The sequence below is a fragment of the Erythranthe guttata genome, chromosome 3 (assembly GCF_056151865.1).
Source record: "Erythranthe guttata isolate IM_541 chromosome 3, IM_541, whole genome shotgun sequence".
Taxonomy (NCBI): domain Eukaryota; kingdom Viridiplantae; phylum Streptophyta; class Magnoliopsida; order Lamiales; family Phrymaceae; genus Erythranthe; species Erythranthe guttata.
The window spans coordinates 16026591-16042725 of NC_142535.1; the positions used below are offsets into that span (position 1 = coordinate 16026591).

The 16135-nt window shown below is 33.3% G+C and overlaps 4 protein-coding genes and 1 long non-coding RNA gene across 5 annotated transcripts; 1 reads left to right on the forward strand and 4 right to left on the reverse strand.

The window, feature by feature from the left end:
* Positions 1-581: 581 nt before the first annotated feature.
* LOC105956376 (snakin-2) lies at positions 582-1426 on the reverse strand. The gene is made up of 3 exons (XM_088815702.1): positions 1299-1426; positions 1125-1176; positions 582-906 (listed from the first exon to the last, which is right to left on the reverse strand). Exons 1-3 carry the CDS (start codon positions 1371-1373, stop codon positions 725-727), a joined length of 309 nt encoding a protein of 102 aa, XP_088671828.1. The 5' UTR covers positions 1374-1426; the 3' UTR covers positions 582-724.
* A 3533-nt stretch (positions 1427-4959) lies between these two features.
* On the reverse strand, positions 4960-5787 carry LOC105956375 (snakin-2). Its single transcript, XM_012980226.2, has 3 exons — positions 5658-5787; positions 5490-5541; positions 4960-5294 (listed from the first exon to the last, which is right to left on the reverse strand). Exons 1-3 carry the CDS (start codon positions 5733-5735, stop codon positions 5113-5115), a joined length of 312 nt encoding a protein of 103 aa, XP_012835680.1. The 5' UTR covers positions 5736-5787; the 3' UTR covers positions 4960-5112.
* A 1081-nt stretch (positions 5788-6868) lies between these two features.
* Positions 6869-7855, reverse strand: LOC105956393 (gibberellin-regulated protein 11-like). The gene is made up of 3 exons (XM_088816062.1): positions 7679-7855; positions 7540-7576; positions 6869-7243 (listed from the first exon to the last, which is right to left on the reverse strand). The coding sequence occupies exons 1-3, from the start codon at positions 7754-7756 to the stop codon at positions 7062-7064; spliced, it is 297 nt and encodes a 98-aa protein (XP_088672188.1). The 5' UTR covers positions 7757-7855; the 3' UTR covers positions 6869-7061.
* Positions 7856-9097: 1242 nt separating this feature from the next.
* On the forward strand, positions 9098-9945 carry LOC148771929 (uncharacterized). Its single transcript, XR_016030550.1, has 2 exons — positions 9098-9372; positions 9690-9945. It is a non-coding gene; the product is annotated as an uncharacterized LOC148771929 (long non-coding RNA).
* Positions 9946-11740: 1795 nt separating this feature from the next.
* On the reverse strand, positions 11741-15746 carry LOC105956426 (putative alkaline/neutral invertase B). Its single transcript, XM_088815693.1, has 5 exons — positions 15331-15746; positions 14343-14754; positions 13557-13988; positions 12454-13012; positions 11741-12297 (listed from the first exon to the last, which is right to left on the reverse strand). Exons 2-5 carry the CDS (start codon positions 14751-14753, stop codon positions 12002-12004), a joined length of 1698 nt encoding a protein of 565 aa, XP_088671819.1. The 5' UTR covers position 14754; positions 15331-15746; the 3' UTR covers positions 11741-12001.
* Positions 15747-16135: the final 389 nt, after the last annotated feature.

A 16135-nucleotide genomic window follows, 5' to 3' on the forward strand; every position in this document is an offset into this window, starting at 1 on the left:
TGTAATGATTTTATTCTGTTGGTAAATTTTTTTTTTTCTGCAGGTTTTTGCGTGAGGGTCATGTGCGGTGCGTGTCGCTAATGTGATTCTGTTGAGCCGTAGTGAAATGACTGTTTTACCCTTTTTGGTTTTTTTTTTTTTGAAATAAGAATTTATGAACAATGCAGATGATATGAAATATTAGAAATGTATAAGTATATGATTATAGTTTCATAATAATAATAATAATAAATAATCTATAAGAAAATTAGTGGACTGATCCAACATTACATTTGGGCTTTCTAATTTTACTAGACCGTATAATGGATTGTGACTCAAGGCCCATATTCATAGTATAGAAACGCTTAAAAATTAAAATTAATGATAATTTCCACTTATATATTTCATTTCATATTTTAATGGAAATAGTTATATATTTTTATTTTATACAGGTGAAAAGTACCGGATGATTTTGCACCATAAATTTATGTAAATACCTACAAACCAAATACACATGAAACACATGAATATGTGTGTTATTATGCGTAGATCAATGATTCAAAATTACTCGGTGTATTTCAGCGTACCGTATTAAGATGGTGTTTGGTGTGGAAATTTGCGAATGATGAAAATAGATTTTATTTAAATCATTTGAAGAGACAATTTGGACGATAACATCATTAACAAAAGAACAAAATACCCTAAATTCAACACATAATTAATTAAGATTAGAATTTTTAATTAATTAAGGGCACTTTTTCCTGCCGCCGTGAGTAGTCTGATTAGCCCAGCAGGGGCAGACCTCGTCGTTGCCGGCGGTGCCAGGTGGCACACAGTTGCACCTAGCACAGCACGTGCCGCAAGCCCTGTGGCATAAGTTTGGCCTGGATGATAGAGAACACCTTCTAGAACATTCCGCTCCACAATCTGTATTTTATTTTTAAATCACAATTTTAATTATAATGCTGACATTCAAATCAAGATTCATTTATAAATATTTATGTATATTCAATAAAATAATTAAAGGAATTCGTTATCGAAATATTATATTGGAGTGATATAATCCAGTTAAGTTTATCGAGTATAGCATAAAATAAACAGATCCGTCGCTTTAGATATGTATATTATATGGTTTTTTGGAGTACCTATTTTGACATCACCAAGAGCATACTCTCCAATCCCATTAGTATTGATGATCTGCAAATGGAGAAGATTGATAACAAAAATAATTATTCAATATATATATTTATATTTATATTTATATATTAATCAATATTTATAAATATGTGTACATACGTATAAAGTATATACAAATATACCTTTGCATGAGCTTGAATCATGGAAATAAAGAGGAAGGCAGAGATGAGACAAGCTAAGGATTTGGAGATTGCCATGGCTATAGTTTTAATTATAAATTCAGTTGTTATTATTTATTTATTTTTGTTGTGATGAAATGAGAAAATATAGGTGGTATTTATAGTGTAAAATATTTGTTACTTTTGTTAATTAATTAAAATTTGTAGATTTGCTTTTTCTTGATTTGTTAATTTATTTAAATTCGTAATAATTGGAGGAAAGCAGTCAATATTGCAATATATATGAAACCGTATTGTGATAGGATTTACATTTTACAGCATAAAATATTAAAATAGTGTCTAAGTAAAAACAATATCAAATAGGAAAAACATCCAACTCAAATTATTCAAATTAATGTCAAAATCTGGCGCTAATCACAAAGATATATACTCCTCTTATTGGAAATAATTTACTCATGGGACAACTACCAATATAGTCTTTCATTAATTTATAAATCTACAACAAAAAAGAAATTAATTAAAATTACATGAAATAAAAAGATAATTGATTGATATTAAATTAAAAAAAAAAATATATATATATATATATATATATATATATATATATATATATATATATATATATATATTATTTGTGTATTTTTCGGAAAATAAATCGGAATATTTGGATAATTTCGCAAATTGGAAATTCCAAATATTTTTTAGATAATTCCAATTCCAATATAATCCAAAATAAATCGGAAAAAATATCAAAACTTTTTGAATCGAAATAGGTGGAATTGGAAATTTCGTTCCAACATTCACCATGAAAACTTGAAGCATCAGTCTCTCGCTTTCTTTATTACGTCTAATCCTCCTCATTTTGTGTTACTTTTGGTGCCGAAAAACTGTGCAAGTAATCACGTGGAAGCTAAATATATGATGGTAATATTAATATGGGAAAATTATAGTTTTTGTCTATTTAGAAATTTAGTCATTTAACGTGTCACGTTTCAGTTTTACATGCAATAAATTTTCCATTAGAGTATTTTTAGTTCTATTTTGCATGTTTTTTTTTATTTTATAACGCATTTTCCTTATATGGACGCTTGAAAATTTTATTAATTCGACATCTAAGTTATCATTGGTATAACTTTAATTATGTGAAACGACACATCTATAAACAAAATTAGATGAACATTTATAATTATTAAGTGTCCATATAAATAAATTTATGCGAGTTTCTTAGGTACATCATTAAACGATAGCTAAAATTCAAAGTTCGAGTGAAAAAAAAAACTAATTTCCTATAATTATTGCATGTAAAATTGAAATAGAACAACTTATAGGACTAAATCTCTAAAGAGACCAAAATTACAATTTTCCCTATTAATATTAGCCTAAAAAATCACGAGTAATAATTAGCGTGGCATCCATCAGCATTCCAAATCACCTTGGATATTATTGCATGATTAAATCATGTCAAGATAAAAATAATTCTCTAAGATTAACAAAACAAAGAAAAAAGAAAAAAAGTAACCGAAGTTAAAAAAAAGGTTTGTACCAAATCCGATATATGGGAAATAGGAAATTTCAAATCGGATTCTGAATCTGAATTCCGAAATTCAATTCCCATTTTTCTTATTCAATTTCTTCCAAAAACATTTTTTTTCAAAATTAATTTTAATAAGAGAATAGACTTTTTTTCAAAAATGCTAATTTTCATTCGATTCTTCCAATTTGGACAACTAAAATATTATTATTATAAGGAAATAAGAAAATACATAAAAAGACGAAGTCCAAGATTCAGTAATACTAATACTAATAAGTAATAACTCCACATTTCACCTCAATTTAAGAATTTATTATACCCGATACAAAACGGTTATAAAACGGAATCTGGTTATTTGCACAAAACGGGGTTATTAAAAAAGTGGAAGTTAAAAACGCTACCCCGTTATTTGCACAAAACGGGGTTATTAAATGGTATTTGGATAAACCGCAGTGTTTCCGCCGGTGTGGAGGAGGATTTCGAAGATTGCGCCGGGGAATAGTACCAGTGAGATATTAGGGGTAATTAGATTTAACAAAAAAAAAAAAGAAAAGTAAAAATAATTAATCTAAAGTAGATTACGGGGATTCACCGAGGTAAGGTCACGAAAAAGAAAAAAACCTTATGTTTTTGTAATTACAACCACTCATTCAACTAAGAATCTTTTTATACATCCACTCTCGAGATATTAAATTTGGTGGAATCTTCTAGATCACGTTGAATATTCTCCAGTATGTAATTACGAAAAATATTTGTTCAGGGTAAGAAAAATAATCCCAAAAACACTGAAAAAAACGACTAGAAACAGAATTCAGCTGAATCCCGACATCTAAAAAGTTCGGTATTCAGAAAGAAACTAATTACCGGCATCCGCTCCATTTGCCCGTGCAAGCTCGTCCTCTTGAGCCAGCTCAGCCTCTTCTTTCTCCTTCATTTTTTCGTTCGACATATCTCGTAGGTGGTTAGGGTAGGTTTGGGGTGGGTGGTTAGGGAAGTTGGGGGTGTTGTTGAAGCGACGTAGGGGAGTTCCACCGAGTATTCAATACCTCATCAAATAGAAGGGATTACCCGAGTCTGAGGCAACATGGGAGACGAAGGAAGACTTGTGGCAATTTCAAGATCGTCTCCACTTGTTCGAGGCAACGAGGACGTCGCCGCATTAGGCGGGAGGATGTCACGACCCGCTAGTTTTGACCCAACTCCTTACCAGTTTCCATTGGGTTGGGGAGGTTAGGAAGACCAAGACTTAGCCCAAATAGGGTTAAGCCCAAGTTGGCCCAAATGCATAAAGGTATAGGTAGAGGTAGGTGGTGGTAGGTAGAGACATTTTAGGGATTCTTTGGAGTGTTCCACTCCCAACCATTAGATCATATCGATCTCCACCATCCATTGAGGAGGTGGTCTTATATAAATAGAGGTAGAGTCCTCATTTGAAATCATCCAACAAATCCAACAAATCTATGAAATCCAACAAGCACTAAAGTACATTCTTACTCTCTTCTTGTCTTCTTAAGTTCTTCTTTCGTTTTTCCATCACTTAAGTATTCGAAACATATTCGGGAGAGAGGCTGACTTCACGCGGGAGAGGCTGACTTAGCTATCGCGAGGGGCGAGAATGAACTAAGGCCGCACGGTTCTTTGTTAATGGACATAAAAATATGAAATAAACAATAAATAAATACAAATTTAATATAAAAAAATAGTCTCCAAACTTTTATGAAGCAGCACCCCCAACTTCCCTAACCACCCAGCCCAAACCTACCCTAACCACCTACGAGATATGTGGAACGAAAAGAAAAAATGAAGGAGAAAGAAGAGGCTGAGCTGGCTCAAGAGGACGAGCTTGCACGGGCAAATGAAGCGGATGCCGGTAATTAGTTTCTTTCTGAATACCGAACTTTTTAGATGTCGGGATTCAGCTGAATTCTGTTTTTAGTAGTGTTTTTTTTCGGTGTTTTTGGGATTATTTTTCTTACCCTGAACCTCATGTAAGATTAGAAAAACCATGCTTTAGAAAAACCATGTTTTAGTTCGAGTAATCGAAATATAAAAGGCATTAAAGAAACAGATAATCTGCAAAACTAAATAAAATTAATTAAGGAAATCGATTGTATTAATAACTAATAAATAATAGCGCATAAAATTAATTAGATATTTATTTATATCATTTGAAGAGACAATTTGGCCGATAACATCATTAATACAAGAATAAAGTACCGTAAATTCAACATTTAATATTTGGGGGAAATAAATCAGTAATTAATTAAGATTAGGATTATTAATTAATCAAGGGCACTTTTTTCTGCCGCCGTGAGTAGTCTGGTTGGCCCAGCAGGGGCAGACCTCGTCGTTGCCGGCAGTGCCAGGTGGCACGCAGTTGCACCTAGCACAGCACGTGCCGCAAGCTCTGTGGCATAAGTTTGGCCTTGATGATAGAGCACACCTTCTAGAACATTCCGCTCCACAATCTGTATTTTTTAAATCAACAATTTTAATTAAATCAAGATCCATTTATAAATATTTATATATATGTAGGTATGTATCGGAGTTTATACCAAAAATTATGGGCATATTAATCATTCAATCGAAGTATTATATCGAAGTGATATAATCCTAGTTAAATTTATCGAGTATAGCATAAAACAAACAGGGTGTTTTAGTACCTATTTTGAAATCACCAAGAGCATGCTCTCCAATCCCATTAGTATTGATGATCTGCAAATGGAGAAGATTGACAACAAAAGTAATTATTCAATATATCTATTTATATTTATATATTAATCAATACTTATAAATTTGTGTACATATGTACAAAGTATATACAAATATACCTTTGCATGTGCTTGAATCATGGAAATAAAGAGGAAAGAAGAAATGAGACAAGCTAAAAAGCACTTGGAGATTGCCATGGCTATAGTTTTAATTATAAATGCAAATATTATATTTATTTATTTTTGTTGTGATGAAATGAGAAAATATAGGTGGTATTTATAGGGTAAAAGACTTGTTGATTTAATTAATTAATTATATAAATTTGTAGATTTTTTTCTTCTTGATTTGTTAATTTATTAAAAATCGTATTAAAAAACACTAATTGGAGGAATCCAGTCAATATTGCAATATATATGAAACCGTATTGTGATAAGATTTACACCATAAAATATTAAAATAGTGTCTGAAAAAACAACATCAAATAGGAAAAACATCTAAGTCAAATTATTCAAATTAATGTCAAAATCTGGCGCTAATCAGAAAGAAATAATACTCTTATTGGAAATAATTTACTCACGGGGACAACTACAATTTGGTCCCTATATTATACACATTTTTTATTTTGATCCTTAAATATTTTCTTCCACAAAATTGGTCCTCAAGTAATCGGAGTTTTTTAACTTTTCATCCCCCATTTGATTTTGGAGTTAGTTTGGATTGAAACAACACGTGTGGAGGCACGTGACCATGCTATTTCAACCCATTTCTTAAAAATATTCATGATTTAACTCCAATTTTAATTTATTCCTCTAATTGTGCACAAAAAAAAAAAGAAAAAAAAATTATTGCAGTTGGTGGAGGCTGTTAGGGGTGAAAATTAGAGTGGAATTTATGATTTTCGTCGATTCCGATATGAAATTTTCCGATTTCGGAGTAATATTTTTCAATCCGAATTCCGCTTCCAACTTCCAATTTTAAAATTATTTGTAATTTTGATTTCCGATACGATTTGAATTCCAAAAAAAATGATTGTTTTCCCGTAATATTTCACTCAGTGTACTAATATTTTTATGTATTTATATTTTAGGTGATAAAAATTTGAAATTTCCGAATTCTGTCGATTTTGATTCGAAATTTTTCGATTTCAAAACAAGTTTTTTCATTCCAATTTCTGAAATTCCGATTTTCAAATTTTTTCGTAAGTCCTAACTCTGATCCGATCGGTCCGATTTACACCCCTACTGATGCCTTCTTCGGAATGTTATAATTAGAAAATCACAAAATTTGATTCTAATAAATTGATGAAATATGTATTGGTTAAAAAATATGATTCATCTAAAAATATTAATATGGATGATTGTAAATATTAATTAAATGATAATTGATACACATGGTATATTTTACCATTCATGACATAGAATCTGAAAACAAATTAAACACCAAATGTGTAAATTCAAAAACATTAAACCCTAAATACAACATATATAATATTTAGGGGCAAATAATTTAGATATAATTTTTAATCACGGGCACTTTTTCCTGCCGCCGTGAGTAGTCTGGTTAGCCCAGCAGGGGCAGACCTCGTCGTTGCCGGCGGTGCCAGGTGGCACACAATTACACCTAGCACAACACGTGCCGCAAGCCCTGTGGCATAAATTTGGCCTTGATGATAGAGAACACCTTCTAGAACATTCCGCTCCACAATCTGTATGTATAAATCAATAATTAATTATTAAAACACAAAATTCAAATTTAAAAAGTCTAAATTAAAAATATAATATATTCAACAAAATTATTTGGAATTTTGCTATGAAACATTATATTGAAGTGGAATTGGGTGTATGCCCGATCAAATATGCTCGATATAATCACACATATATACGTGGATGTGTGTGAAACATATATATACACACACGTGTACGGGATATATCATAGAACAAACGATTTAGATCGGTCACTTTAAATTAGATGAGCAACAATGTAATTAAAGTTAAATCTAACCAATTTTCATATCAGCAATCCCATTGGAATTGAAGATCTGCAAATGAAGAACATTGATCAAATTAATTAAAGAATTATTCAATATAATGAAGAAAAAAAAGTGTATGGAATATAATAATTAGTATATATATATAAATACCTTTCCATGAGCTTGAATCATGGAAATAAAGAGGAAAGCAGAGATGAGGCATGCAAGCAAGAACTTAGAGATTGCCATAGCTATATTATTAATATATATATTAATATTATTATTTTCAATATTAATATATATATTAAATAATATATTTTTGTGATGATGAATTGAAATGAGAGAAATTGGGTGGTATTTATAGTGTAAAAGACTTGGACAATGTTAGGAATTTTTGGATTTCATTTTTCTTGATTGGCTAATTTCTTTAAAACTGTCTTAAATATATAATAATGGTAGGAACAAAGTGCTTGTCGTTGTAATAATAATTAATTATCAAGAAATCAGATATGTTATCTGGCTGGTATATTTCATATTCAATGTAGTATCTATAAGACCTATATCAGTAAAATAAGATAAGATTTATAGCATAACTTAAAATTAAAATCACTTTTAGGGTTTATGATTAATTTTAAGGTAATTACAGCCACCTCCCCGAAGTAATGCTAAATTACGGAAAAAACCCCTTCTTTTTGTGTAATTACAATCAGCCTCTTCTAGATTTCGTGAAATATTATCTAATTTATACTTGTTTTATGAAGAAAATAAAACAGTTTGAGATGCACCACAATATGATATTACAAGTCAAGAAACATATCTTAAGATCATCTTGTTTTGAAATATGAAGTTTGAATGGATTAAAACTGATACAAACTAGAAAATATATTTCACATAATCTAGAAGATTCCATTAAATTTGAACCGTAAAATATGGAAGCCCAACTGATAATGGCTGGATTGAAAGGGTCCAATTTGCAATAAACCATGATAAAGGGTCGTTAATTATATTCCAAAAAGAATTTGGGGCCGACATAATTAAATATCAAATAAAGTTGAATTATTTCACATGTGTGGCTTAGGCTTATTGCAAATCTTGCATATAAAATTATAGAATAATTAAAATACATCTTTTTCTTTATTAATCAATATTACTGAGAAAATATATTACTCTGCCCATTAATCTAAATTTTCAGTTTTTATATTATAAAATATGCCGAACTCAATGAGACAAAATTAAAAGAGAGACTAGACTATTCAGAGAATTTAATTTCATACAGGGTTATATATATAGACCAATACCTAATTAATTCGATGTAGATGATATTTTAACTAGGGGAAATATGCAATACACCCCTTATTTAGAAAATATTTTGAACTAAACCCAATTGACTTTAAAGACTTTTCCCATAACCCACATTCCAATCTAAATTAGTGAGACCCCCCTTACCAGCCATGATAAGACTAAAGTGCCCCTATGTGTTAGGTTTTTAATATAATACAATTTTATTTCTCCCTCAATTTCATTCTCTCGGTTCTCGCCTCTCTCTCTTTCATTCTCTCGCTATTTCTCTCTGTTTACTGCTTTTTTTTTCTTTTTTTTTTTTTTTTTTTCTTTTTCCTTCTTCTTCACATCTGTAGACCGCCGCCGCCGGAGTCACCCTTCAAACGCCGCCGCCGAAACCCGTTGCAGGAGGCCCTTCTCCGCCGATGTTGGAGATCGTCTCCCCCCTCGTCGAACACCACCACATCGACGCCTGGTACAATTGGCGGCGGCGCCTCCCCCACCTTGTCGCTGCCTCCGTCGGATTTCTATATGGAGATTTCCCTTCTCTCAACGCGGAATACCAATATATACTATATTAATTGGTAAATTTTATTTTTTATTTTTCTCGAATTAATTGTCGAACTAGCAATAGAATATGTTATGGATCTGGATTTTCAGTTCTATTATTTGTTTGTTATGAACGAATACATTGATTTTCAATTATTCTTGATTTTATTAATTTTTGTGTTATTCTACATATCCTGAATGTTTAGATCTGGAAAATCTATTGAATTACGAGATTAGTCGGTTGTGGTGCAATGTATTTTACAGAGTAGTCACGTTTGACAGAGTAGTCATGTTTAACAACTTAGTTATATTTGTTCTTTTTTTTTTTTGTGGTGCTGCATATGTTCAACAGTGTAGTCATATTTAACAGAGAAGATCAAACGGAAGATTAAGTGCAGTCGGTGCAACCGAGTTGGATACCGCAACAAAAAAACATGTTCGATGGCCATTGTTGAAGGATCACATTAGTTATTTTCGTTTTTTCATAGTCATTTTTTTTCTTTTTGCAATGTATTTTGCTGTTAATATTGCAAGTTTTTTCAAGTGCTGATTACTTGTAGTCACATTACGCAGTTGCTAGTCACATAATAGTCATATTCCCACTATCATGTTCAGTATGTTATACAAACTGTAGTCACATAATAGTCATATTCATGTTTCTACTGTCTGTTAATTATAATGTTTTACAAAGCACAGTCACATTCACATAGTAGTCATATTCTTACAAACTGTAGTCACATAATAGTCATATTCATGTTTCTACTGTCTGTTAATTATAATGTTTTACAAAGCACAGTCACATTCACATAGTAGTCATATTCTTACTGTTATATTAATAATTATGCTTCTACAATATGTTAATTACACTATTATACACAGCGTAGTCACATAATAGCCATATTCAACTATACTCATATTCGGAGTTGTAAATCTGTCGAGAAAAAAAAATCAAATTTTTGTTTAAAAAAATTAAAAAAATATATTTTTTTATTAAAAAAATATTAAAAAATAATAAATAATAAAAAAGTGGCTATAAAATCCGAAAATAATACAAAAAGAAAATCCTATTTTTTGATTTGGTAGCAAATTTTTAGAAATTTGGAAGTAGATTTTTAGGAATTAGATTATTGTTATGGAAAGAGTGAAAAAAGGAATAATTGAGACTAATTATGTTAATTGACATAAGGGTAGAATTGGAAATACAAATTCTAGGGGGTTATCACAAAGAAAGATTTAAGGGTTGGACATATCACCATTTATTATCTATATGAGGGGTTTATTGCTAATGACCCCATTTTAACTATTGTTATTATTGTTGTTAAATATCAAGTTCATAGTATATTTCAATCAATTCATAGCTATATTTTCCCAATATTAAAAATGGAATAAAAGACTACTCCCTCCTTCCCATTTTATTTGTCTTTCTAGAGATATTTTTTTATTTCAAAATAATTGTCACTTTACAATTTCAATGGCACATTTATTGTGTTTTCTCAAATTTACCCTTACTACTATTAAAAGAATTAATGATAGAGCAATAAATAAGAGTGGTTTTTTAGTCATTTTATTATGATTTTTGTAGAATCCATGCACATTTATTGATTTTCTTAATATGTGTGCATGAGCACAAAACGACAAATAAAATGGGAAGGAGGGAGTAATATTTTGCCAGCGTCATAGACTTGACTAATATTGACCGAGGCCGATGCACAAGATTACGGGAGGAATTAAAACGGAAATATTTTATTTCGATTCGAAAATTAGTTAAAAGTTTGCATCTCCAACTAATTATGACAAAAAAAAAAATTTGAATTGTGCGCATCACAGCCTAATGTAGTTCCAAACTGTACGATGATGTTTGCGACATGTCAAAAAAACATTACAGCAACAGCCTACAAAATGGTGCGAATTTTAGATTTATTATTTAAATTTATAATTTGATATTAGTGAAGATGGATCTAAACAATAACAAAACATCAACACAACGAATTTTCATTTAATTTTACTTCTTATTTTTCTACACAATTGATTTTTCATAATTAGAAAAAAAAAAAGGGAAATTTACAAATTTCAGCCCTCACTTTGCAATGATTTAACATTTGGTCCCCCATGTTCACAAAAAAACACATTTAGTCCCTCATGTTTCAATAATTTAATGCTTTTGGTCAATTCCGTCAATTTATCGTTACTCTATCACTTAAGGCTTTGATGGGCACACACTTGATTCCGTTAGTTATAAAAGGAAAATTGACAGAAAGAACTAAAAGTATTAAATTTTTGAAACATGACTACATGAGGGTCCAAATGTGCTTTTGTGAACAAGAGGGGGCCGAATGTAAAATCATTGAAAACGTGAGGGACGAAAACTGTATTTTTTTCCAAAAAAAAAAAAAAACACTTGGGTAATACTAATACATGTCCAATCCATATATTGTGTATAAATTGCATTAATCTGCAATGTTCTCTTACAACAACCTCTTCAAAATACATCAATCATCAATCAACTGTCTAATGTTCCTCAAAAATAAAACGACAGCTAAAAAATCCACACAAAATCAAATCAAATCGATATTTTTTCGACAATAAATATCAATCAATTAAAAATCGAGGGGGGGGGGGGGGGGGGGGGGGGGGGGGGGGGTGGCGGCGTGTTAAATAACTTCGTCAACACGTCCAAGAGGCGGATCTCTTCATCTGCGGCTTCATCTGCTTGTCTTCCTCGAGCGAAATCATGCCGAGATGAGAAGGATCTTCGAGCATCATTTTAGCAACCAAATAACCGGCAATTGACCATGTCTGATTCTTACGCGCCTGCTTACCCATGTAACGGCCCTGTTTCCCATCGTAATATTCGGGCCAATGATCTTTCAACAAACGGGTTTCCGCCAGCTCAATCGCCCGTCGAGCTAACTGCGGCCGCCCCGATTTTATGCATGCCGCCGTCAATAGCCATATCAGGACTACAATAAAAATAAAAAATAAAAAAAATAAGACTCGATTTTACTGTCACTAATTCAAAAAAAAAGAATTCAGACGTTTATGCAAGATATCTAAATAAAACTCGATTCGACACTCAAACATCAAGAAAAGACGAGTAAGAACCGAAAAGTAAATACCTGGCCAAGAACCACCGTTATGGTAGCTCCAGCTCGTATTCTTCGGATCGCACCCCGTCACGATCCTCCACTCGTGACTCTCCATAGCCGGATAACATATCTTCAACGGCATCTCACCGACCAACTCATCCCAACGCGACTCGATAAGATCCATAATCGCCGAAGCTTGGTCGGGCGTCGCCAAAGACGACAGAATGGCGACGCAATTCCCCAAGCAGAACCAACGGAAGTCCATCCTAGCGGGGCTCACGTTGCCTATGAAGTACCCTCCGCGCGTCGGCATGAAATCGAACACCCAGTCGGGGAGCGAGTCGGGCATTACGTTGAACTTGTTGACCGCCGTGTGGGAATATTCCTCCGTCTTGTAGCGGTAGATGTCGTTGAGCTGCTTGATGTCGAGCCAGAAGTAGTTGCGCATGTGGTAGCTTAGCGCGTGGAGGCGTTTCGAGATTACTTCCGCGCAGGCTTTGCCCTCTTCGTCTTGTTTGAGGAGGAGTAGCGCGCATCTTAGCGCCATGAAGAAGAGTGCTTGTATCTCTATCGGATATCCGTAAACTCCCTGAAAATACGGACGTATAAACAATTTAAATCATATATTTATATATGGGTAAATTACAACCACCCCTGAGGGTTGGTCAATTTACAAAAAAACCCCTCTTGTTTGGATCCCTCAATCATGATTTTTTCTTACACCTCCACCCTTATGGTGTCAAATTCAACATAATCATGTAGATTTCGTGGAATGTGCTCTAGTTTGTACTCGTTTTGTAAAATTACAATTTCTGATGCACCACAATCTGATATAACAATCTGATATATACAAGCCAAAAAACACATATTATGATCATCTTGCTTCAAAATGTGGAGTTCAAATGGGATAAAACGGGCAACAAAAGTGATAATATTCCATATAATCTCGAAGATTCCACTAAATTTGAAACCGCAAGGGTGGACGTGTAAGAAATTTTATAGTTGAGGGGTGCTCGTAATTATCCAAACAAGAAGGGGGTTTTTGTAATTTGATTATATATATATATATATATATATATATGTGTGTGTGTGTGTGTGTGTGTGTGTGTGTGTGCGTGTAAATATATGCTCACCATTCTCCGATCGATCATGCTGCATCCATCGGCACACAATAAAGTGGGGAAAGTATCGAAGCCTTCAGACAAGCACAATGTCATTATCAGTCTAATGCCACGCTGGCACTCGGGCAATTCGGCCAAAGAAGTGTCCCCGGTTGACTTTGTATACGCTCGCAACAGAATAATCCACCAAAAGCCGGAATCGACCGGAGCAACTCTGCCGATTGCACACTCCCCGAAATCCGCAATGATGGTTTCGGAATTTCTTACAGGGTCGTGAAGTACCTTAAAACTTGCTGGCATTACACCCGCACCTAAAGTGAAGTTGTCCACTTTCTTCTCCCACGATTGGAGCCGAAGTGTTTTCAGAAGAAAGTTCTTCACGATTTCGGGCTCGCCGTTCATTAAGAAGGCTAGTGCACTTGGAACAAAATCTCTTACAAAAACCTGTCACCGTTAGACAATATTAATTTTTTTTAAAAGAGATTTTAAAAAAAATGCAAAAACAACTTAATTGCTTTTTAGCACCCTTGTGTTTATCTGAATTGCTAAAAAACTCCTCGTGCTACAAATATTAGCAAAAACAACCCCGACAATGCATTTCTTTTGGCACACAACCCCCTAAATGGTGCGTTTATAGAGATAATTTGCTAATAAAATTGAATTGTAGGGGGATTTTGCTAATAAAAAAACCATGGATTCTCAACGCCGATCAAATTTCGCACATAAATTACGCGTTACTCGTAGATAATTAAATAATCATAATTTTTTTTTTTATATATATATGAAAAGCTTCTTTACCTGATCATAGTTAAGTTCCTCACTGGAATGATCCAAAGCAGCAATAGTGCCGACAGGCTGGCCACGGAAATGAACGATCGATCTCTGCAAAGCCACCCACGCATCCGCCACTATGGGATGCGTCTCGACGCAGTGAAACGACCTGGGCGTGCTGACACCGGAATGTATACTCCCAAAGCTCTCGAAAACACGAGACGAGTTCTCGTTGTTCTTGTAGAAGTTACGGGGCGGGGACGAAATGGACAATTCACTAATGGATCTCTCGTCGAACGATCTCTTCCTCTCTATGTTGACCGCCCTCGGCTTTTCCAGTAGTCGAGACAAGTCCGATTCGCCGATTTCGAAAATCGATGCGGCCGAGTCGTTGCGCTTGAGGTTCCCGTTTTGACCGCCATCGAAAGTTGGAGCCATCCTTCAAAACAAAAAAAAAAAAAAATCAAAATAAATAAAGATCTGTTTTTGGTGAAGATGAGTGCTTTAATTTCTTAAAAGTCAACCAAAAAAAATTTATGAAGGGTTTGTAAGAACAAGCACTTAAAAAGTCAACTCTAGTGGTTAATTCCAAGGTCAGAGGTGTGTGCATATGTAAGAAGAACAAATCAGAAGCATGGCTAACTAACACTGTCTTAATTTAAGGATTTAAAAAAAAATACTCAATTAATTAATAAACATCTAACCGCAGAATGACAGTGAGCAACAAAGATCTAACGGCGGTGGTTAGCTACGATTAGATTCCTTCAATTCATAAACCCTAAATTAAAATTCATAACTTTGTTATTTGAACTGAATCTGAAAAATTAAAATTCATCAACCTAATCCACAAAACCACCATATTTCATTTTAATTCATACTCTGCACATGAAGTCATGAATAAAATGCGCTAGAACACAATTAAATAAATTAAATCAAAAAAAAATAAAAATTAAACTCATAAAATAAATAAATAATTCAAAAAAAAAAGATATAAATTGAGGAGAAGCTAACTAACCTTGTGGGAGGAGATTTCAGTATACTGAGTGAATAGAAAAGAAAGACTCAGAAGAAGGTCTTATATATAATGAGAGGAGAAAGACTTTGTGGAGAACGAGGCAATTATTTATATGTGCATGTAGGAGACTGACCGGATTATCCGGTTGCTGATTTTGGTGGAAACTTGGTATTGCCGGTAAATACTGAATTATCCCACCAACCGACAGGGATAGGTGACCGGCGCCACGTAGGATTTTATGGGAAGGTCCGAACAACTGGATTTGGGGAAATCCCCCGGTGACTTGTCGTTTTGGTAAAACGTTTTTAATTTCTATATCCAAATTCGATTTATTTATTTCATTTTTATTTTTTATTATGGAAATGGCTGGAAAGTACCTGTTGCTGCTAGAGTACGTAAACGCTCTCTACTCGCTTGTTCTGTAAGAAAGTAGCGGATGTAGATTTGGGGCTAGGGGCGAGTGCTTCTCACGCGCGACTGGTGGTCGGGGTGTGTGTGTAGATTTTTCCACATAGCGATATCTTCCATGAGATTTCCTCGGCGGACACAAACTTGGAATGGGATCGTACGGCTTCGTCTGGTTGTTCGAATTCCACGTGGCGAGCATCGGGTGCTTCAGGGTAAAACTAAACTTTATTGTTCGAATTAAATTTGCACAAATTATATAGGTTTCAAAATTATATTTGCATTCAATTTAAGGTAAATATCACTTAGTTTTATTTTTGTGCACATGACCCCTTATGGACAAATCATATTTTGCATTAGATTCTAATAAATTTAATCTTAGAACTTAATATAATAAACC